The sequence below is a fragment of the Thalassophryne amazonica genome, chromosome 6 (genome assembly GCF_902500255.1).
Source record: "Thalassophryne amazonica chromosome 6, fThaAma1.1, whole genome shotgun sequence".
Lineage (NCBI taxonomy): Eukaryota > Metazoa > Chordata > Actinopteri > Batrachoidiformes > Batrachoididae > Thalassophryne > Thalassophryne amazonica.
This window is the reverse complement of record NC_047108.1, coordinates 4,527,758-4,550,741: the sequence shown is the minus strand read 5'-3', so window position 1 is coordinate 4,550,741 and position 22,984 is coordinate 4,527,758. Positions and strand designations below refer to the sequence as shown.

The 22,984-nt window shown below is 40.5% G+C and overlaps 1 protein-coding gene across 1 annotated transcript in view; it reads left to right on the top strand.

Annotated features, from left to right (window-relative positions):
- Positions 1-1,117: 1,117 nt before the first annotated feature.
- LOC117513132 (acetyl-coenzyme A synthetase, cytoplasmic-like) overlaps positions 1,118-22,984 on the top strand; it is a gene marked incomplete at its 5' end in the record, with an annotated part of 31,220 nt that continues 9,353 nt past the window's right edge. Inside the window, 11 exon segments of the mRNA XM_034173466.1 lie at positions 1,118-1,261; positions 1,405-1,540; positions 1,543-1,574; positions 4,478-4,611; positions 4,776-4,908; positions 5,131-5,187; positions 11,613-11,693; positions 11,835-11,943; positions 13,684-13,752; positions 13,995-14,171; positions 21,542-21,616. Of these exon segments, the coding sequence (XP_034029357.1) occupies positions 1,118-1,261; positions 1,405-1,540; positions 1,543-1,574; positions 4,478-4,611; positions 4,776-4,908; positions 5,131-5,187; positions 11,613-11,693; positions 11,835-11,943; positions 13,684-13,752; positions 13,995-14,171; positions 21,542-21,616 (1,147 nt within the window).

Here is a 22,984-nt window from a genome sequence, read left to right as displayed (position 1 = left end):
GAAATGATCAAAGCAAGAAATGAGAGAGACTCTGTTATACGGAGGCTGGTATTTTACAGATCAGCTGAACAGGTGAGGAACTGGGTGTAGAAAATGTTCTTTGATCAGTCTTGATTTACATCACAGGGGTTTAAGGTGTTTGGGCAAACATGTCATCATCTATCCTGTTGAATGGCACGTCACTTTTCAAACCTGTGAGTCCTGGGTGACTTCAAAGGCTTGGTTACTTGACAAAGACCAGCCATTCTTGCTGCAGGCGGTACCAATGTGTACATGCAAAACTATGGTGTATGACTTCAACTATGGTTGAAGTCGAAGGAGGACACAGATGCTGACAGAAAGGCACAAAAATCTTCAAAGATAAGCCACGGAGTGTCCGGGTTAAATGTTCTATGGGCACATGAAACCAGAGTAGAGCTCTTTCAGGTTGCTGATAGGAGACAACATGAAGCCCATAAAGAAAACAACACCGACCCAGAGTCAAACACAGAGTAGGTTCTGTCACGCTGTGGGGCTGCTGAGCTAATTGTTACTGGAGGCATTGAATGTATCAAAAAACTTGAAGTTTACCAAGTCATGTTGGATGTGTTGCCCATGGTCAGAACAATAGGTATGAAGACAAAGTCTCTGATTTTCCAGTAAGACAACAAACGAAATAACTAATCCAACAGCACATAAGAGTATTTGAAAAGTTAACATTGAACTTTAAACCATTGAATGAAAACATACGGCGAGAGCTAAAATCTGCTGTTGTTTAAAAGGACTCACACAAACTTAAGAGGTTGAATTCAGGTAAATGGAAGGTGGTAGAAACTACCAGCAGATAGATCCAAAAAACATTTAAAGGTGTCATTGTTTTATTGTTAAGGTTTTTGCAACCAACTAGTGAAGGTACCAATAAAGTGTCCGTGGTACCTTTGGTCTTTGTATGACTTGCACAATTCTGCAGTTTTTTTTCTTTTGCTCATTAACTTTGGACTTTTGATTTAAATTTTCTGATTTTACACAATTGGTTCTTTTGCATTTATTTCTGTAGATAATCAGAACATGATGTTTGTGTCTTTGCTCCTGTGTGCACGTGTGTTGATGTGCACGTCTTGCGCCTGTCTTTGTTTAAAACCAGGTCCCATGGAACAAAGAAGTGGACCTGTGTTGGCACACGCTGGTGCGTGGAGTGTCAGATGAATGTGAACCTGAGTGGTGTGACTCAGAAGACCCTCTCTTCATCCTTTACACCAGCGGCTCAACCGGCAAACCAAAGGTGCAGAACACCAGATTAAAACTGGCAGCCACACTAAATCTATAGCTACAGACAGACTTGGCAGGATAACAGCGACTTGTCAAAACATTTAGAGATTTTCCTCACCTGCCACTGCCCACCTCACTCTCTCCTCACATTTCCAGGGTGTTCTTCACACGGTCAGCGGCTACATGCTGTACACCGCCACCACCTTCAAGTTGGTGTTTGACTACCAGCCCAACGATGTCTACTGGTGCACAGCAGATATTGGTTGGATTACTGGACACTCATACATCGTCTACGGCCACTGGCTAACGGGGCCACTAGTGTCCTGGTGAGTGGGGGCCAAGGGACTAATTTGGTGTCTACAAACTGAAAGTGAACTGAAATAATTTATGCATTGGACATCAGATCAAAATATTAATTTGTTCAGTTACTATTTTAAATAGTTTACACCTGTAATAAAGTCCAAGGGGTGTGATAGTCTGTGTCTGTGGACAAGATACCTCAAAAACAGCTGAATGGATTTCCTACAAATCTAATGGGACTGTTACTTGTGGTAGTCATGCCATTAAGTGCACTTGTTTCTAGTGCGGAAGGTTTCTGGTTCAAACCCACCCTGCCTATTCTTCAACAAGGATTTGTGTCAGGAAGGGTGTCCGGTTTTAAAACCTCTGCCAACATGTAGATCCACCTCAGATCTGCTTTGGCGACTCCGAATGAAAGGAAGGGAGATGCTACTTAGACATCGAGAGGTGATTAGATTTTGGAGTAGTTTGGTCAAAGGTCAAGGAAAACATGGTCCACAACAGACTTAAAACCGAACATTCATTTTCTATACCCGCTTCTTCCTGTTAAGGTCACGGGAGAGCTGCAGCCTTTCCCATCAGTCACAGGTCAAAAGGTGGGGTAGTCCCTGGACAGGAAGCCAGTCTATCTCAGGATCACACACACACACACCACACACACACACACACACACACACACACACACACACACACACACACACACACACACACACACACACACACACACACACACACAACAGACAAACAAACACATTTACACCAATTTAAAGTTTGCAGTAAACTTGAGAGCAAATAAAATGAAAAGGTGTAATTTGTTGACCAATAAATCCAAACTTTACTTGAATGCCCTTTGAAACACCTTCAGTGCCCCTGATTTTCTGGATGTTGATATCGTAGATAAGTGGCTGCTTCCTTCTGCATTTTAAACCTTGTGCTTGAGCAGTTTGAGCCATTTCTGTTTCATCCTTTAGTGATGTAGAGAAACACACAAAATCTACAAGTTGTCCTTTAGATGTTGTTCCAGCTGAGTTGCTGGAAGCACTTTTTAATACTGTCTGGTCAGGTCTCTTAACTTTTATTAACTCAGAGACCATTGTGTTTGGATGTTCTGGCATGCTGAATGTGGTACCATCTTTACCTCTACATTACCTTTACATCTCTACCACCAACTTTGGTGCTCTGGCTAATTATGCAAAACCAGCTGTCAAGAATTTGGGGGTGATATTTGACAGCTGTTTGAGGTTTGATTAACAGATAACTCTGGCTAAAATAAAGCACTTCCTCAGTAGAGGTGATCTTCAGACAGCCATTCATGCTTTCATCAGCTCCAGACTTGATTGTTGTAAAGCACGTTATACTGGTATTAACCAGTCGTTTCTTGCACACCTCCAAGTGGTGCAGAATGCTGCTGCAAGTCTTTTACGACCACTTCTAGACGTGGACATATTATGCCTGTACTGTGCTCACTCCACTGGCTTCCAGTTCATTTTAGAATTAACTTTAAGATTTCTGTGTTTGTTTTTAAGGCTATTAATGGCTTTGCACCTTTCTACCTGTCTGATATTTTAACTCTCTGCACTTAGAGTAGGACATTACGAACGCCTGGTCAGCTTTGCTTAGATGTTTCGAGATCAAAATACAAACTCTGGGATGATCGTGTTTTTGCGGCAGCTGGCCCTAGACTGTGGAACAGGCTACCTCCTGATTTACACGCTATTCTTGACCTAGCACTTTTTATATCAAAGCTTAAAGCCCCTTTCACACTGGCACAAATGTAGAGTTGCGCTGTGTTACATTTATAGTACGCCCAAAATGCACACATACTCTGTGTTTTTCCTGTGTAATCGTGTGTCGTTGCATTCGTAGATTTGCTTGCAGCTGCATATGTTTGCTTTTAATGTATGTGTACTGTCCCATGTAGCCCTGCCTATGTTTTTTTTTTTTTTGCATTGTCGAAATGTGCTCTGTTCTGAAAATGGTAAAAAGCAAACGGCATTCACGTTTCCAGATGTACAGCTGGACACACTGCTTCCTTGTCAGGGCTGGGAACGTCAGATCGCAAAGTTCAGAGTCCTTGTGTATCGTGTATCCTCCTCCCCCCAAAAAGTAGAGAATATTGCCATTTAAACTCACAAGCAAACCCAAACATTCCATTTCTTGTTTCAGCATTGAGAGAGAGAGAAGGGTTTTGAAAAACAAAGGAGAGAGAGAGAGAGATAGCGCTGTTTCTAATCACTGGGCTGTGCTGTGTGGATCTTGCAGTCAGTCACACATGCATGTGGGTTTGATCACCTGTTCTGATCAGGCACACACATGTGCTTCACCTTTTCGCCAGCTGATTCACTCTGGATGAATGCATTCAGTGTTTGGATGTATTGTAGGACACACACACACACACACACACACACACACACACACACACACGTACACATGCAGACAAAAGGACTGTCTCATTCATGATTCAGTGCCACAAACGTTGTTCAGAAAATAATGTAGCCATTTGCGATCACACTGGGTTTTCTGTTTTTAATATGTCAGACCTCTGTGGATCAAAGCTGTTGACACGTGAACGTCCGCTGCTGCTGAAACTTTTTCATACGTGATGCTCAAAGTCACATGCTTTTGTAAACTGCTGCCTGGTTTGCAGCACTTGGACTTGGACTTTTGTTTTCCTGCAGACATATCTGCATTGCCAAACATGGCTGTAGTCATGTACTTGATTATCCAACAAACATATCAGAGCTGCAGAAAAGTTTTAATTTGTGTCAAAAATATAAGAAAACTCCAATTTGATCACAACCAAGAATTAAAGATTCTGACTACCTGCAACATTTTTTTTTCTGCATAATCTACACCAAAGTTAAAAATCAAATGTTTTACACGGGCCAACAACAACACAATTTTAATGTGATGTTATTCTGTGTTTCAGTTTGAGGGCCTGCCGATTTACCCAGACATGAGCCGTATGTGGCAGATTGTGGATAAATACAATGTGAGTAAGTTCTACACAGCTCCCACCGCCATTAGACTTCTGATGAAGCACGGCAGTGAGCCAGTGCAGAAGTGAGTTCATCCTCCTGAACCTCTACTCTTGTTTTCTCCTTTTGTTTTTGTTTTTTTTTTCCTTTTTTATTATGAGAATAATGTTCTTTATTTTGTCGTTGTGACATCGTGAACCTTGAAAGTAGATAGTCTGATAGTTGCTTGTTTCTCCTCCTCCTTTCCAGGTGTAAGCGAGAGTCTCTGAAGGTGTTGGGGACAGTGGGCGAGCCCATCAACCCAGAGGCTTGGCATTGGTACTACAATGTGGTTGGAGAAAAGAGATGTCCCATTGTCGACACCTTCTGGCAGACGGAGACTGTACATATAAATTTTGATTCTGTTTTAGAAACATTCGAGAAGGTTTTAGTTAGTTTTTTTCTTTTAGACAAGAAAAATACTGATGCTTCTTTTCACCTTTTGTTATGTTTAAAATGACTTGCATCTTTTATTTTCACCACTATTTAAATCCTTGCTTACAACCAGAAATTCAGGCTGCCCTTTTGTGGTTGTACGGTTCACATATTTCACTGTTTTTTTCAGGGTGGACATGTGTTAACGCCTTTACCTGCAGCCACACCGCTAAAACCTGGATCTGCTGTGAGTCCCACCACCACCTTCTAGAGGCATCGCAATACATGTATTTGTATTGAACCATATGGTTAGGCAGAATACATGGCACAACTGTGCACACTATGATTATACATTGTATATTTGATTCCACAAGTCACCGAGAGTTCAGTGAGTAGCGCTGCTCATGTCCACAGACTGCATCCTTCTCATCTCCTGCTCTGTGCAGGAGGTGTTGCCAGCTTGTTCTGTGCAAGAAGGTGTGGTCATCCCCCTCAGCCTGCTCTCTGTGAGGCAAACAGAGGAAATAGCCAGCCAGCCAGTTGAAGCAAGCAACCGCTTTATTCCACCCACAAACCTAGAAAGCCTGAGTGGAATTGGTTAATTTGCCTTTTTTTTTCCTAAATTTGAACCTAAAATTGAAAGTGTACTGATCCACATTTGTGTTGAATCACTGTCCCAATTTGAGATCAGTATCATCATTCAAGCTTACAAACAACGGCACCAACTTATGACAAAAGTTGATGCTTTATAAGAATTTTTGTAAAATTTGGTCATCGTTGCTGAATGAAAGGATGTTCCAGGTGCCCAGCCGCGTGAGCTGCCTCAGGTTTGGGCCTGGGCACCACCATGCAGTGGACAAACCTCTTAGCATTGCACCATCTGCCATCCTCCAAAGACAAGGCCCTTTGTCTCGTTGACGTTTTTCTTCTTGGGGCATGAGGCTCCAAATGGCTGTCCTCCATAATAATGCGTGCTACCTTTTGTCTTGGAGCTGTGCGAGACATTTTTATGGTGGTTGAAGTGCCAGTCCCACCGTCAAGCCCCAATGGAATGAAGTGTGGGCTGGGCTGGAGGACCACCTGCAGTTCCAGATGCAGAACCATGCTCAGGGTGCCCACACAAATTAAATACACACCAGATTAAAAATAAATAAATAAGAACAGAATCTATTAGGGATACACCAATCCCAATACCAGTATCAGGTATCGTCCCGATCCCGTATTGATTTACTCGTAATCATAAAATGTCTCTGATACTCCGTGACCCAATACCCATTTACAGCAGCGTGAAGTCAACCTCTCAATGTGGGATTTTCACGCTCCGTAATTTCCGGATTATAAGACGCTACTTTTTTCATACCTTTTGAACACTGTGTCTTAAACAGTGATGCGGCTAATTTATGGATTTTTACAGGCTTTCGTGTAATTTACTCAAAAGTCGAAATACATCCATCAATGCTGTCCATCATGCTGTCTGTAAATTCACCCACACAGAGTAAATAAAAACTCTTACCTATTTGTTTCAGTGGAATTCATCATATGATCTGGAAGAAAAATAATCCACACAAAGCGTCCTGAACCTAACCTAACCTTATCTCAGTGTCACACATTGCAGATGAAATCAGAAATGGTCTCACAGCTGATAACACAGAGAAGCTCTTTTCCTCAACATGAATCTGTCCCTCACATTTTCAGAAAAGGCTTTTAGTCCTCACAGACAAAGTTATTGATGGACAGTTTCAGTTCTGTTCCTGGTGTTGTATATTTTGTAGTGCTGAAGTCCACAGGTTACATTTCAGTGAGATGTCTGGCAGTGTCATGTTAAGAAACGCACTGTTAATGTTAAATGACAATTTGTTGTAGACAATTTTTTACGTGTTTGTAAATAAAAACAAAGCTAATAATATTGGTAGCAGTTACAGTCAAAAAGTAAGGAACAACTGATGAAGAAAACATGTTTTCAAAGTCATCATAAAACTGTAATGGTATCATTAAGTATTCGTATCAGTACTCAGTATCGACGGTATGTACTTGTACTTGTACTCATTCTGGAAAAAAGTGGTATCAGTGTATCCTTAAAATTCATAAAAACATTCAAAAACTAACAAAAATATACAGTGCATCCGGAAAGTATTCACAGGGCCTCACTTTTCCACATTTTATGTTAAGCCTTATTCCAAAATGGGGTAAATTAATTTTTTTCCTCAAAAATCTACACACATCACCCTATAATGATCTGATTTTCTTTTTTTTAAGATTTTTGCAAATTTATAAAAAAGAAAAAACAACAACAAACAAACTAAGAAATTACGTGTATTGACAGCCTTTGCCATGAAGCTCAAAACTGACCTCAGGTGCATCTTGTTTTCACTAATTGGAGTCCACCTGGGGTAAATTCAGTTGATTGGACATGATTTGAAATGCACACACCTGTCTGTATATAAGGTCCCACAGTCAGAGTACATGTCAGAGAACAAACCAAGCATGAAGTCAAAGGAATTGTCTGTAGACCTCCGAGACAGGATTGTCTCAAGGCACAAATACATTTCTGCTACTTTGAAGGTCCCAATGAGCACAGTGGCCTCCATTATCCATAAATGGAAGAAGTTCAGATCCACCAGGACTCTTCCTAGAGCTGGCCGCCCGTCTAAACTGAGCGATCGGGGAGAAGGGCCTTATTCAAGGGGTGACCAAGAACCTGATGGTCACTCTGTCAGAGCACCAGCATTCCTCTATGGAGAGAGAACCTTCCAGAAGGACAACCATCTCTGTAGCAATCCACCAATCAGGCCTGTATTGTAGAGTGACCAGACGGAAGCCACTCCTTAGTAAAAGGCACATGGCAGCCCACCTGGAGTTTTCCAGAAGGCACCTGAAGGACTCTCAGACCATGAGAAACAAAATTCTCTGGTCTGATGAGACAAAGATTGAACTCTTTGGTGTGAATGTCAGGAGTCATGTTTGGAGGAAACCAGGCACCATCCATACAGTGGAAGCATGGTGGTGGCAGCATCATGCTGTGGGGATGTTTTTCAGTGGCAGGAACTTGGAGAATAGTCAGGATTAGGGGAAAACATAAATGCAGCAATGTTCACAGTCATCCTGGATGAAAAACCTGCTCTAGAGCGCTCTTGACCTCAGACTGGGGTGAAGGTTCATCTTTCAGCAGAACAATGACCCTAAACACACAGCATGTCTTTTTCCTGGTTCTCTCCCTCAGCCCCAACCAGTCCCAGCAGAAGACTGCCCCTCCCTGAGCCTGGTGATATCAAAGGAGTGTCTTCAGGACAAACTCTGTGAATGTCCTTGAGTGGCCCAGTCAGAGTCCAGACCTGAATCTGATTGAACATCTCTGCAGAGATCTGAAAATGTCTGTGCACTGACGCTCCCCATCCAGCCTGATGGAACTTGAGAGGTGCTGCAAGAGGAATGGACAAAACTGCCCAACGATAGGAGCACCAAGCTTGTGGCTTCATATTCAAAGACTTCATGTTTTAATTACTGACAAAAGTGCATCAACAAACTATTGAGCAAAGGGTGTGAATACTTATGTACATGTGATTTCTTCATGTTGTCATTATGGGTGTTGTGAGTGGAATTATGAGTAGGGGAAAAAAAATCAATTTACTCCATTTTTAATAAAGCTGTAACACAACAAAATGTGGAAAAAGTGAAGTGCTGTGAAAACTTTCCGGATGCACTGTAAAGGCACGATGGCCGTTGACTCAAGGAGTTCAGCTGCCCTTTGACAGGTCTTGTTTGTCATCCTGCTGGGTGTTAGTTATGCCACTATGCGGCAGGTTGTACTGGGTACAGTATTACAAATAGCAGGATTAATACTGTCCCTGACCTGACAAGCCATGTGGCTTGTTTAACTGTGCATGATCCAGCATGAAGGTGTCTGATTGTTGAGGACTCCAGTAGCTGGAGAAGGCCAAAGGGATATATATCCACGTTTCACCTGGCTGTGGCAGATTACAGTTGTGTTAAAAATAATAGCGTGTTTAAAAAGTAAGGTTAAAAATCTTGAAAATAGCTTTTATTTCCATACACACAAATGCATTTGGAACACTGCGCATTCTATTCCAAATCTAAACATGAAGAAAAATGTATCCAGTTTGTTATTACTTTACATAAAATTAATAAAGTAATATTCAGCTGTCAAAACAACAAAAAACCAGCAGTGTCTGCATTTTTCTTTCTGTGACCCTAATTGCTCCCTTACATGTGACCCTTATTTAAGGACAAAGGCAGCAAAATGTTATACATGCTGGTTGTTGTGCATTTCTCTCTGAAAATCTGAGTAAAGTGAGTTGTTCCAGACATTGTTCAGAAGAACAGTGTACTTTCATTAAAAAGTTGATTGGAACTGGGAAACTGTAAAGATGAGCAAAAAATGGACAGCTAAAGCAATCTCAAATGCTTTATAAAATGGCAACAAAACAAGAAATATGTGGAAGAAAACAGAAAAGCACCATTCAAATGGATCAAAGTGTAGCCAGAATGGCAAAGACTCAGCCAATGATCAGCTCCATGGTTATCGAAGGTCTCGTTAACTGTGAGTACTGTAACAATTAGAAGATGAGTATGTGAAGCCAAACTATGGACAAGAAGCCCAAGAAAAGTCCCATTGCTGAAAAATATGTGCTGAAGAGGTTACGATTCACACATTAATACCTGTTCACAGGTGCTAGAAGTGGTTGAATCCATGCAACACATACAGGGTGTCCCCAAAAAGTGCCACAAAATCATTTGACTCTAATTCTACAACGGCTAATCTAAATTGTTTGTTTTGTTTTTTTTTCCCCAGACATCAAGATGTGAAGAATTTCTTCTGATGTAGTTTAAGTTCTGCTTACAGTCAAGCAAAAAGTGAAACTGGTGGAATTCTACTTTGAGACCTAATCGATTGTGCAAACCCAATGACAATATCAACGTTGTTTTGCAGTTAGAAAATCTCCAGACAGAAAGACAATATGGAGGATTGAAAAGAAGATTCAAATTGATAGAACTGCTCAGTGTTAAAGAGAGATCTGGCTGAACCAGAGGAGCGGTGCACATATTGAGCACATCTTGTGAATGCCAAATCTCTTACAAACTGAAATGAAATTAGAAATGAACACCAGAGAAAATTCCCTGAGATATGCTTCAAGATGGCATGTGACAGATATCAGTATCCAAAAGTCTGTAGATTTTCTATGGCTTTATTTTTGTGTCACTTTTTTGGGACACCCTGCATGTGAAGCAGTTCTCAGAAACATTGGTTATAAAACTAAATATTAGTTCAGAGATGCACAGGAAAGCTAGTAAATATTCAGGTATTTTTCAGCTTATACAGTAAATGTTTGTAAAGAAAAATGGAGACACTGCTATTGTTTTGAATATTCCTTTTCTTACCTTTCTGTAAAGTCGGAACATATTTGATAAATTTTTCTTCATATTTTGCTTTGGAATAGAATATTCAGTTGTACTATAGTTTTCATCAAGACAGGCAAAGTGCTAAAACAAACATTGACAAGAAATGTAAATACCAATGATGAGATGACTGTTGTGTGAAGGAATATTTGTTTGCACCTATTATGTGATGTGATGAAAATATTTAATAGAAACCTGTCGCAACAATGAAAATAGATAAGAATTTTCAAGAAGTGCTTCATGTGCACCCATTGTACTCTGCAACGCATGTAAACTGTTCCCAATGCATTTGCGTGTATTTAAATAAAATACATAGAACAACACTGCCATCTACTGGATGGGAGTGTGAATAGCGACCAGCATGTTTGTGAATCTCAACTGCAGTTTTGCGCTCAGAATGTCTCAGTATTGTGTAGCTGAGCAAAACGATGAATGTGTGTGATCAATGATCCACAAATACTGAATCACACTTCCACAAACAGAATTTTCAGTTTTGCAAATGCCTATTTTTTTTACACAAATAAAAAAATTACATTCGTATTTACAAATACGCATATATTTGTAAAAACCAACACAAGTTACAATCTGAAATTTGTTTGTGGACCACAAAACGTGCGCAAATCAAGGACTATTTGCAGATCACCCTCTGTGCATTTGCAGGTATTAATGAGACAATTTTAACTCCATCCAGATCAGTATACAGGAGCAGTTTGCCATGCATGTAGACAGTGCAATTTTGTGGCTGTAGATAATAATACTGTATTTTGACATGTTGCTTTGAAATATATCGATTACAGGACCTACCAAACAAGCAAAATTAAATAAATAAATAAATACATAAAAAAATAAGACATATTCCACAAATATGTTACTGGTATAAACAGACCTGGTGGGATCTTCAGTGCTGAAGTTGTCCAGTTTATCAAGCCAGGTATTTCCTCACAAAAGACATTATTGGCAATATGTAGTACATGCAAGCAACTGCTCCCAAATCATCTTTGTTCACTATGAGATGGACGGTACAGATGGACACAACACCACCACCAGGATCCAGCAGCCATAACCTCGCTGTCCAGTCATGTGGTCAGAGCAGTGAATCAGTGAGCAGATCTCAGACTTGACAGTGTAAGAAGAAGGATGCTGAAGAAACATAAAGCCTATCCTCAAATAATTTCTTAATTTCAGTGTAATTTTAAGCAAACAGGAACAATTAAAATATTTGCACAAAGTAAACATTTCGTCTTTCCTGCCTCGCAGACATTTCCGTTCTTTGGAGTTGTGCCGGCCATTCTGAATGAGTCTGGAGAGGAGCTGGAGGGACCAAGTGAAGGATACCTGGTCAGGCACCTGATTTATTTACTTATTTTAAGATTAGCCTGATTTAACCCTTTCATCACCATTATTTAGCCATACTGTGCTAACAGTTTTGTATCTTGAACACTTTGTCATACATGTTAACCCTTTTCTGCTGTCAAACAGGTGTTCAAACAACCGTGGCCTGGTGTGATGAGGACAGTGTATAGAAACCACCAGAGGTTTGAAACCACCTACTTCAAGAAGTTCCCTGGATACTATGTGACGGGAGACGGTGAGACGCGACGGGAAGGGGAATGCTTCAGAATGGGCTCATGTGACATTATGGGTTGTTTATACTATTTATAAAAAAAAAGAGTGAGAAAATAGCTCGTGAAGATCCCGATCTAAAATAGATTACAAGGAGCAGTTAAGAAGTTTTGAGCCTGAGCCAGAAAAAGGGCGTAGTCTCCATCTTTTGCAACATTTCTTAAGGATGTGTGAAGTTTGGGCTCATTGTCTGCAGTGTTAAGAAATATTGGTTTCTCAGAATGCTAAAGATGGAGACACATCTCAGTCACCCCTCATATTCTACAATTGCAACAAACTGGTGTGTGACGATCATGGTCGAAAACTGAGACAAACCAGTGTGTGAAGGTTACATTCTATACAGTTGTATGCAAAGGTTTGGGCACCCCTGATGATTTCCATCATTTTCCTTTATAAATCATTGTTTTTTTGGATCAGAAATTTCAGTTAAATATATCATATAGCAGACAAACACAGTGATATTTGATAAGTGAAATTAAGTTTCTAGGATTTACAGAAAGTGCAATAATTCTTTAAACAAAATTAGGCAGGTGAATAATTTTGGGCACCCCAACAGAAAAAATACATCAATATTAGATCCTCTTATTAGTAGATCCTCTAAATGCTTCCTGTCACTTCCAATGAGAGTCTGGATTCTGGTTGAAGGTATTTTGGACCATTCTTCTTTACAAAACATCTCACGTTTGTTGGTTTCTGAGCATGGACAGCCCACTTAAAATCACACCACAGATTTTCAATAAAATTCAGGTCTGGGGTCTGAGAGCCACTCCAGAACGTTGTACTTGTTCCTCTGCATGAATACCTTCCAGCCCTGGCGCAACTTCAACTTTGTCACTGATTCTTGAACACTGTTCTCAAGAATCTGCTGACATTGACTGGAATCCATGTCCATCCAAATCCTCAATTTTAACAAGATTCCCAGTACCTGCACTGGCCACACAGCCATACAGCATGATGGAACCATCTCCAAATTTTACCTTAGGTAGCAAGTGTTTTTCTTGGAATGCTGTGTTCTTTTTCAGTCATGCATGCCGGCCTTTATTATGTCCAAATAACTCAGTTTTAGTTGAATCAGTCCACAGCATTCAAAAATGAAGCTTGCTTGTCCGACTGTGCTTTAGCATACCTCAAGCAACTCTGTTTGTGGCGTGTACGCAGAAAAGGCTTCCTCTGCTTTACAGCATCATACAGTATCTTCTTGTGCAGAGTGCGCTGTATAGTTGAGCGGTGCACACAGACACTATCTGCAGCAAGATCATGTTGTAGGTCTTTGGCGCAGGTCTGTGGGTTGAGTATGACCATCTTTCGCTGAATAAATTTACCTTTCAAAACTTTGACGATGAAATTGCTTCCATCCCACACGACTGACTGTATTTTCCCAAATTTTTCTTCTGTTCAGATCTGAAGGGAATCTGTACATCTTGAAGCTCTTGCTGTGTCTATTTGTGTATCCAATTGCACAACAACCCGGCATTTTCAGTGAATAAATAAATAAAATAGCTGGATTTACATGCAGAAAGATTAACAGTGAACGCTATTTTGAACCCAAGATGGCACCATGAGTCACATGACCGGTTTTTTTTTTTTTTTTTTAGACACACTAATTTGTTAAGGCTATATGCCCCCTGTTGGTCATTCAGGATTATGATTAATGATACTGAACCATGATCATTCATTCACTGTCTTTGCTGTTTTTATCCTTCAGGTTGCCATAGAGACAAAGATGGCTACTACTGGATAACAGGGAGGATAGATGACATGTTGAATGTTTCAGGTAAGATTCAACTGATCAGCAGGTTTGATTGGCAGGACCTAGAATAATGAGTGCTTCCTTAATCTTGACGTTTTACCTCTGCAATGCCACACAGAAACTGTTCAGTCATGGTTAAGCACACTGCTTTATGCATCAGTGACAGAGACTCCCGGTCACTGACTGAAGAAACATTTACTTTGAGCCTGTATTATTCTAGGCCTAATTCCTCTCTTCCTCCTCATTTCCTTCTCATTCTGCTCTAGGTCACTTATTAAGTACGGCAGAGGTGGAATCTGCTCTCGTAGCGCATGAAACTGTAGCAGAGGCTGCTGTTGTTGCCAGACCTCATCCTGTCAAAGGAGAAAGCCTCTATTGCTTCGTCACGCTCACTGATGGCGTGACGTACGACAGCAGGCTGGAGGCGGAGCTGAAAAAACGAGGTTTGTAAACATGATTATTTTTAAAGGGTGTTGCTTTAAACAGGGTTCATACAGGTGCTTGAAATCCTTGGAAATGCTTTTTTTTTTTTTTTTAATTCAAGTTTTTATTGAACTTTCTTAAGTTTGGTACATGGCAAATTAAACAAGTTTCTCCATACAGGAACAAGTAGTATATGCTTAAAAATTGACTCCAGTAACAAACTCCACATATTTGTCCCAAAAATAGGCAATAAGTACAAAAAGTACAAAACAGTGAGTACATGATGATATCCACTGATACCGTCACATATACATACCTGCACAACCCCCCATACCTAAAATGCCTCTAATCTTTGGAAATGCTTGAATTTTAATGTATTTTCAAGTTTTGAAAAATGCTCGAATTAGGGAATAACCCTGTTTAACGCGTCACCGATAAAGCTCAATTTGTGATGGTAAAATCCTGCATAAACGTCCGCAAATCATCAGACACAACAGGGTTATTCCCATCTAATCCAATTCCATCGTTTGCACTGTTTATTTTTCTGTAAGTAATTCGGTCAGCAAATCATTGTGAAAGGGTGTGGTCAGTTTGTCAGAGCTTACCGTAGCAACAGCATCTTAATGCCAAACTGGAAATTCTGTGAGCAGACCCATAGATTTCTCCATCTTGTCAGCTGCATTGAGTTAAATCCACAGTAAATCATCAGTCAATCCAGTTAAAGCCATTAAATCCACACATTTTAGGATTGTCGCTGCACTAGTTTCTGTCAGTCTCAGGTGACAGCGTCATTTTTTTAAAAAAATACTGTATTTTCCTATTTTCACACTTTAAATGAATATACACAACATACCAACAACTTTCATACCACGAACAACAACAACACAACAAAAATACAAATGTAAATATCAATTTCCCCCCTCCACTGAGGCTTAAGGCAAAAAAGGGCCACAAAAGTGGGCAGTCTTTTTAAAGTCAGTCTGTGTTTCTTTGGTCTTTTTGCACATATGACAGAATACATCAAAAATACTTCCCCAGTAACTACTTAGAGAGGGGCAGGCCCAAAACATGTGTCCCGCTGTAGCTGGGCTGTTTGTTACCACATCTCGGGTAGGCAGAGTTTGTAGTGAGAAAAATTCTGGCAAGTTTTTCCTTTGAATAGTGGAGACGATGGAGCACCTTAAATTGAATTAATCCATGGCGTACACACAATGAAGAGGTGTGTATACGAGAAAGGCTGTCCCTCCACGCCTCCTCTGAAAGCACCTCCCCCAAATCACTCTCCCATGCAATTTTGGTTTTCTCCCAGGATATCTGATTTAAACCCCTTATCAAAGTGTGTATCGCCAAAACCCGTTTCTTCTCAAAGGGGTTGGGCTCTAAAATGTTATCTAATTGGCTTTTAGGTGGCAGGTAAGGAAATGAGGAGAACACTTTCTTAGTGAAACTACGTACTTGAAGATATTTAAAAAATGAGTGTTGCATAATGAGTGTTGTCTCTGTACTTCTCCATCAGCACTCTCAGAGCAAACATTGCATCTGTGGTGCTTTTTGTCTGCATAAAACCATACTGCTGCTTACAGATCTTCACCTGTTTTCCAATAATTGCTTCTACTACTCTTTCCCATGACTTCTTGCTGTGGCTGATCAACTTTATGCCTCTGTAGTTTACTGCAGCTCTGCACATCACCCTTGTTCTTCAAAATAGGAACCAGCACATTTCGTCTCCACTCCTCAGCCATCCTCTCACTTACCAAGACTTTCTTGAACAGTCTGTTTAGAAACTCATTTGCGTCTCATTTGCATCTCTCCTATACATTTCCATGCCTCCACTAAAATGTCATCTGGGCCGACTGCCTTTCCACTCTTCATAGCTGCCTTTACTTCATCCTTGTCCTTCATCCTTCATCCTCATTAACTCTCCACATCACCCAGCCTTTTCTCTCTCATTTTCTTCATTCATCAGCTCCTGAAAATATTCTCTCCACCTTCTCAACATACTCTCCTCACTTGTCAGAACATTACCATCTACATCCTTTACCACCCTAACCTGCTGCACATCCTTTCCAGCTGGGTTTGGCCAATTGGTACGAGTCCTTTTCTCCTTCCGTACTGTTCAACTTCATGTACAGCTTGCTGTAGGTCTTTTCTTTAGCTTTTGCCACTTCTCTTTTCACGTTATGCCGCATCTCCTTCCACTCCTGTCTACTTTCTTCATCTCTGACTATCCCAGTTCTTTCTCACCAACTTGTTTGCCATTATGCTTTCCTAAACATTGTTGTTTCACCACCAAGTCTCATTGTCTTCCGTCCACTGTCCAGATATCACACCTAGTACCTTTCCAGCTGTCTCCCTCCCCACATTTGCAGTACTTTTCGAGTCATCCAGAATTGCTTCCCCTCCTTCCAGTGCCTCTCTCACCTGCTCGCTGAATTTCACGTCTTCCTCCTTCAGCTTCCACCACCTGATCCTTTGTTGAGTTCTCACTCTCTTCTTTTTCTTCACCTCTAAAGTCATCCTACAAACCACCATCCTATGCTGTCTAACTACCCTCTCCCGTGCCACCATCTTGCAGTCTCCAGTTTCTTCTGCTTTTAGCAGTTATGTCGCTGAACACCACAAAACTGAGATAGCAGCGTGCAATATTTGCAAAGCCATTGTTTATTTATTTCAGCGGACGGTCTGGATGGAGGCTCTGTCATGACCTGAATCAATCATTTGAGAAAGCACCACATTAAATAATTAATTTTTAATTTTTTTATTTTTTTTTTTAACTGGAGCAGAAACACAAAATCAGCCAGGAAATGACTGTTTACCCAGACTGACTTCAAATATGAGTAAATTAAGTATTTTTATTATTATTATTATTATTTTTTGGTGGTTTGGTGTTGAGTTTTGTAAATGAAGAAAAGTGCTCCACCTTCAAAACACTTCATGTATTCTGAGCGGGTGTGCCATCTAGTGTTCAAGAGATGAAACTTCAGCCACTGACCCAACAATAAATAAGTTTAATTCTTTCACCAAAACATCAAATCTAGGCTTGCATCTTAGCTGTACCTTCTGGTCAATTGTAGCTATAGTTTTGAGATCTGCACAATAAATGTTCTTTGCTAGGAAGACCCATTCAGAAACACTTCATTACAATTTTTACACTTAAGTTTATATTGCGATATGTGCCATTACCGTGAAGGGATTCAATTTATACCGCAATATGAATTTTAGGTCATATCACCCAGGCCTAATATCTACCCATTACTTACTCATCTCCTGTGTTCCCTTCGCCAACATGCCCATTGAAGTCCACTCCAGTCACCACTCTTTCATGCATTTAATTCGAGCAGGTTTTCATCCTGGAAGTCTCTGTACATTGCTACATTCATCTTTTCCTCAATCCTGACTATTTCCTACTGCTGACAAACATCTCCACAGCGTGATGCTGCCACCACCATGCTTCACTGTAGGGATGGTGCCTGGTTTCCTCCAAACATGACGCCTGGTATTCACACCAAAGAGTCTCATCAAACCAGAGAATTTTGTTTGGAGTGGCTTCCGTCTGGCCACTCTACCATACAGGCCTGATTGGTGGATTGCTGCAGAAATGGTTGTCCTTCTGGAAGGTTGTCCTCTCTCCACAGAGGAATGCTGTAGCTCTGACAGAGTGTCCATCAGGTTCTTGGTCCTTCCCCCTGATCGCTCAGTTTAGACGGGCGGCCAGCTCTAGGAAGATTCCTGGTGGATCCAAACTTCTTCCATTTATGGTTGATGAAGGCCACTATGCTCATTGGGAGCTTCAAAACAGCAGAAATGTTTCTATACCCTTCTCCAGATTTGTCCCTCAAGACAATCCTGTTTGAGTTCTACAGGCAATTCCTTTGACTTCATGCTTGGTTTGTGCTCTGACATGCTGTCAATTGTGGGACCTTATATGTAGACAGGTGTGTGCCTTTCCAAATCATGTCCAATCAACTGAATTTACCCCAGGTGGACTCCAGTTAAGCTGTAGAAACATCTCAAGAAGTTCAGTGGAAGCAGGATGCACCTGAGCTCAATTTTGAACTTCATGGCAGAAACTGAATACTTATGTACATGTGATTTCTTAGTTTTTTGTTTTAATAAACTTGCAAAAAAATAAAATCACATTGTCATTATGGGGTATTGTGGATAGAATTTTGAAGGGAAAAAATCAATTTCATTTTGGAATAAAGCTGTAACATAAAAGAAAAAATGTAGAAAAAGTGAAGCGCTGTAAATATTTCCCGGATGCACTGTACTCTGCATGGTTGTGTTGGCCTGTTTTACACCGGATGCCCTTCCAGACACAACCCTACTCATTATCCGGGCTTGGGACTGGCACTCAGAATGTCCTGGCTGCACACCCCTTGTGGCTGAGCAGTACCAAGTCGAAACTAAACTCTGAAAACATGATGATACTAATTATTATCTACTGCTGGTAGTGCTGTCATTACTGAGGATTCAGTTTTTACACAGCTGTCATTAAATCCCAAGATTGAGAAAACAACACTGCAGCAGAAACAGTTTGTAGCTCGGTATCTGTTTCCAGCCTGCATAAGCGGATCTGAATCTTCTGAAGCATTGTAACAAATTGTTTCTCTAAAGCTGGGCTTACACTGTGCGAGTTTTTGCCTTTTTCAGCCAATTTTTCACTCGTGCGAAAATTTTTTGGATTGTGCTGAGTTTCAGCTTAATCGTGTGACCTGCATTGTGTAGTATACATGGAGTAACGAGCTGCGTTTAACATCTCACGACCACATCCCGATCGTCAATTGTATGGTTGGATGAAAATCAAACCTCTTTGATATTCTGGTCGGCCCTCGTGAAGGTATCTACGCGCTGATTACCTCTCGCACTGTGCATGTGCAAACACCGGAGTGATCATCTCTTTGGAAGAGCAGCTTCTGTTTCTTTTTTCCGCCTTATTCTTCATTTCATGTAAAGTCTTGTATTGTTTTTTTTTTTGTTAAAACTTTGATGCAGTAGCGGCGCCAGGAAATGTTTTGGGGGGGCTGAGGGGGGGCTGGGATAAAAGTTGGAGGGCTCCACAAAATGTCTTTGAAAAGAACAATATATAGTAAATTGCTTTAGAAATACCAAGGTATGTATTTTAGTCACCCATGCTCCTCTAAAATGTGGTATCAATGCACACACACATCACTTAGAATGATTGCAAGTTCAGTAAACTTGCACATAGGTATAAATAAAGATAAGTGAAGTTTTAAGAGTGGCTGGAATAAATATTTAGGAAACCTCAATTTTTGGAGTATGGAGTTAAATTTGTCTCATTAATACTTGCAAATGCACAGAGGGTGATTTACAAATACCCTTTGATTTGTACACGTGCTTTGTGAGCCACAAACACAAATTTCTGATTTGTAACTTGTGTGTGTTTTTACAAATAAATGTTTATTTGCAAAACTGAAAATTGTGTTTGTGAAGGGTGATTCAGCATTGGTGGATCACCGAACACACACATTCATCACTTTGCTCAGTTACTCAATATTGAGACATTCTCAGCGCAAAACTGCATTTGAGATCCACAAATATGTCATTCGCTACACATTAGCGAATTAGCATCATTATTGGCAGAATTATTGGGGGGGGGGGCTTGGCTCATTATTGGGTGGGCTTAAGCTCTCCCCTTGGCACCGCCACTGCTTTGATGTCTCCCATCAAGTTTTTACGGAGCCCGCCTGGGGACATGGTGGTTAATTTTTTTTAGCCCAGATTATTGCGTTCCATCGCAATACTTGCATTCAGTCTCCCCCCACCTGATTCCATTCACTGTGTGCTCTGATAGGCATGAGGTTTAATATGATATTAGGTTATTACGAGGGAACGCAAAAACTATTGCGAGGGAATGCAGTATTCTGGGCCAAAAAATAAAAAAAATTGACCACCATGTCCCCAGGCAGGCTCCGAAAGTTTTTGTAAAAATAAGAAGTGTAAATAAAGTTTGGAAAAAAAAAAAAAGCTTCTGTTTATGTTTTGCTTCTGGAAACATGACTCCGATGTGTGGTTTTTGAGCATACAATGTGAGTAGTCAGACCGCATCAGAGCATTGTAGTGTGAGAACATAAATCATGCGCTCTGAACTTTTACACCGTGCGGTTTTGTCGTACAGTTTGATCTGGAGCTAAGTACAACGATTGAAAATATCGTACAGTGTCTGCCCAGCTTAACAGTGGAGTTGGAGAGAGCTCCCACATAACATTATTTGCAAATAAAAATGAATACTAGCCAAAGATAAAAGTCACAGAGCGGATCAGCTTAAGGGTGGAAGCCGCTAAATGCTTGATTACATGAATGAATGCTCTGCTCTTTGTCTGCTCAGCGCAGAACATAGTGTTCCTGGGTGTACGGAGGCACCTCGAACACATCATTTTCATATGTCATATGAAGGAAAAGTCACTGTTTAATCCAGATTTGCTCTCCTCACAGCTGGATAGATGCAGTGCACTGCAGATGACAAACCTGTGACCTTTAAGTTTCCATTCCTATGTTTAATATGTCTTGCATGATGATGTTGAGTACAGTTTGGTTTGTGAAGGTGGTTGTTAAAATGTAACCAGTTCTTTCAAGGTCTGTTTCTGTGACAGTGTTTATGGAAGTGTCCCTGTAAAGTGTCCTCGAATCACTAATATTATATTGATTTGATTATATTGATTTTGATTATATTATGTTTCTGCTTCTCGTACAATAATACTACACATTCTTGTGTAATAATAAATTGTACACTCATGTACAACATTACTTGAACACTCATGCAATATTATGAAACAGTCTTTATTTTTCTTGCTTGTAAATAGTGTATTATATGGTATATATTGTTATTCTGCACAGAACTGGACTTCTGTGTGCATCTAAAAAACAAATTTTCAAAATTTCCCAGGGAGGCATCCCAGATCCCTCTTTGCCCTCGGGGACTGTATCCTCAGCCAGATGCTTTGCATCTGTATTCATCCACCCCAAGCCATCCAGTAAAATGTTGGGTCAAAGCATTTTTCCCCCCCCACTGAAACCTGTATAAATATGTATATTACCACAACTCTAATGTGCTGGAAAAAGCTTGAAAATGGACCTTGAAAGTTGAATTTGACCTTGGGAATGGTGTATGAACCCAGATGGTGTCACTGAATCACAAAGACTTAAGTTGCATTAATCAGTTTCAAAGATGCAATGTACCATTTTTCCAAATGGAATTTTTTTTTTATGTAATTTTTTAATGTCTCTAGTTTACATTAAATTTATTTCAACATCCAGCACCCAAAATATTTTAGAATTTGCTGTTTTTAAAATGCTACATGTGAATAGAAGCCACGGGCAGTGGCATGAAGCTAAATCTGGTTCTGATGTATTCTTTGTGTGTCCACAGTGAGGGAGAAGATCGGTGCCATTGCGACACCAGACTACATCCAGAATGCACCAGGACTCCCCAAGACCAGATCTGGTAAAATTTATTAGAAGAAGTGGAACTGAAATTACACAGATTGCTATTTCAGCTGTAATTGTGCTTTGGGTTTGGGGGGAGTTTTTTTTTCTTTCTTCAAAGACTTGTCTCATTCCAGTTTGCAGCTCTGGCATATTTAGAACTGCACTCTTAATCTTATTGTGAAGCATTCGTCTCACACGTGTTCCGGAACTGTGTGAGAGTATCCTGGTTTTTATTGAAATGACCGCCTGATTTCACAGATTAACAACACTGACTAAAGTTCAGTCAAATCAGCTGCAATTGGTAGGAATGAAGACCTGTATCCACCTGGTTCTTGAGAAGAGTTTGGCACCACTGCTGTGACGGTTCAGTTCACTGCTGTTAGAGGTCTGTTGAGAGAGTTGTGGAGGTCAGTTGGAGTTGGGGTATTCAGAGAGAGAGCATAGGTCGGCAACCAGCGGTTCCAGAGCTGCATGCTGCTTTTTAACCTCTCTGCAGCGGCTACCTGCACCTTTGACCCATATCTGTACCTAAGAGTCTGTGCCCTTGAGTCTCCTTTTTTTTTTTTCCTCCCTGAGTGGCAGCGTCTTCCAAGTTGACAATCTGAGGTTTTCAGACGGAGAGACGCTGTGACATTCAGAAGTTTAGAAATCCTTCTGTAACCAATGCCATCAGTATGTTTTGCAACAATAAGGTTGTGAAGATCTTGATAGAGCTCTTTGCTTTTACCTATCATGAGATCTTTCTGTGTCTTTCTGCACCTCCCTTTCTTCATGTGTTAGTACTTTTTCACGTAGATTATTGGGGTTGTTACTGATAGCTGGTGAACATTTGGCCACAGGGGTGTGCATATTGTACATTGCAAAATTTACAACCCCTGGCAAAAATGATGGCAGTCAGTAACAGTTACTTTTTTAGACCAAGCAGAGGGAAAAAAATATGGAATCACTCAATTCTGCTTTGCAGGTTGGAGCCTTGTCATGGACCATTTTCTTCAACTTCCACCAAAGATTTTCAATTGGATTAAGATCTGGACTATTTGCAGCCCATGACATTGACCCCATGTGTCTTTTTGCAAGGAATGTTTTCAGAGTTTGTGCTCTATGGCAAGATGCATTATCATCTTGAAAAATGATTTCATCATCCCCAAACATCCTTTCAGTTGATGGGATAAGAAAAGTGTCCAAAACATCAACGTAAACTTGTGCATTTATTGATGATGTAATGACAGCCATCTCCCCAGTGCCTTTACCTGACATGCAGCCCCATATCATCAATGACTGTGGAAATTTACATGTTCTCTTCAGGCAGTCATCTTTATAAATCTCATTGGAACGGCACCAAACAAAAGTTCCAGCATCATCATCTTGCCCAATGCAGATTCGA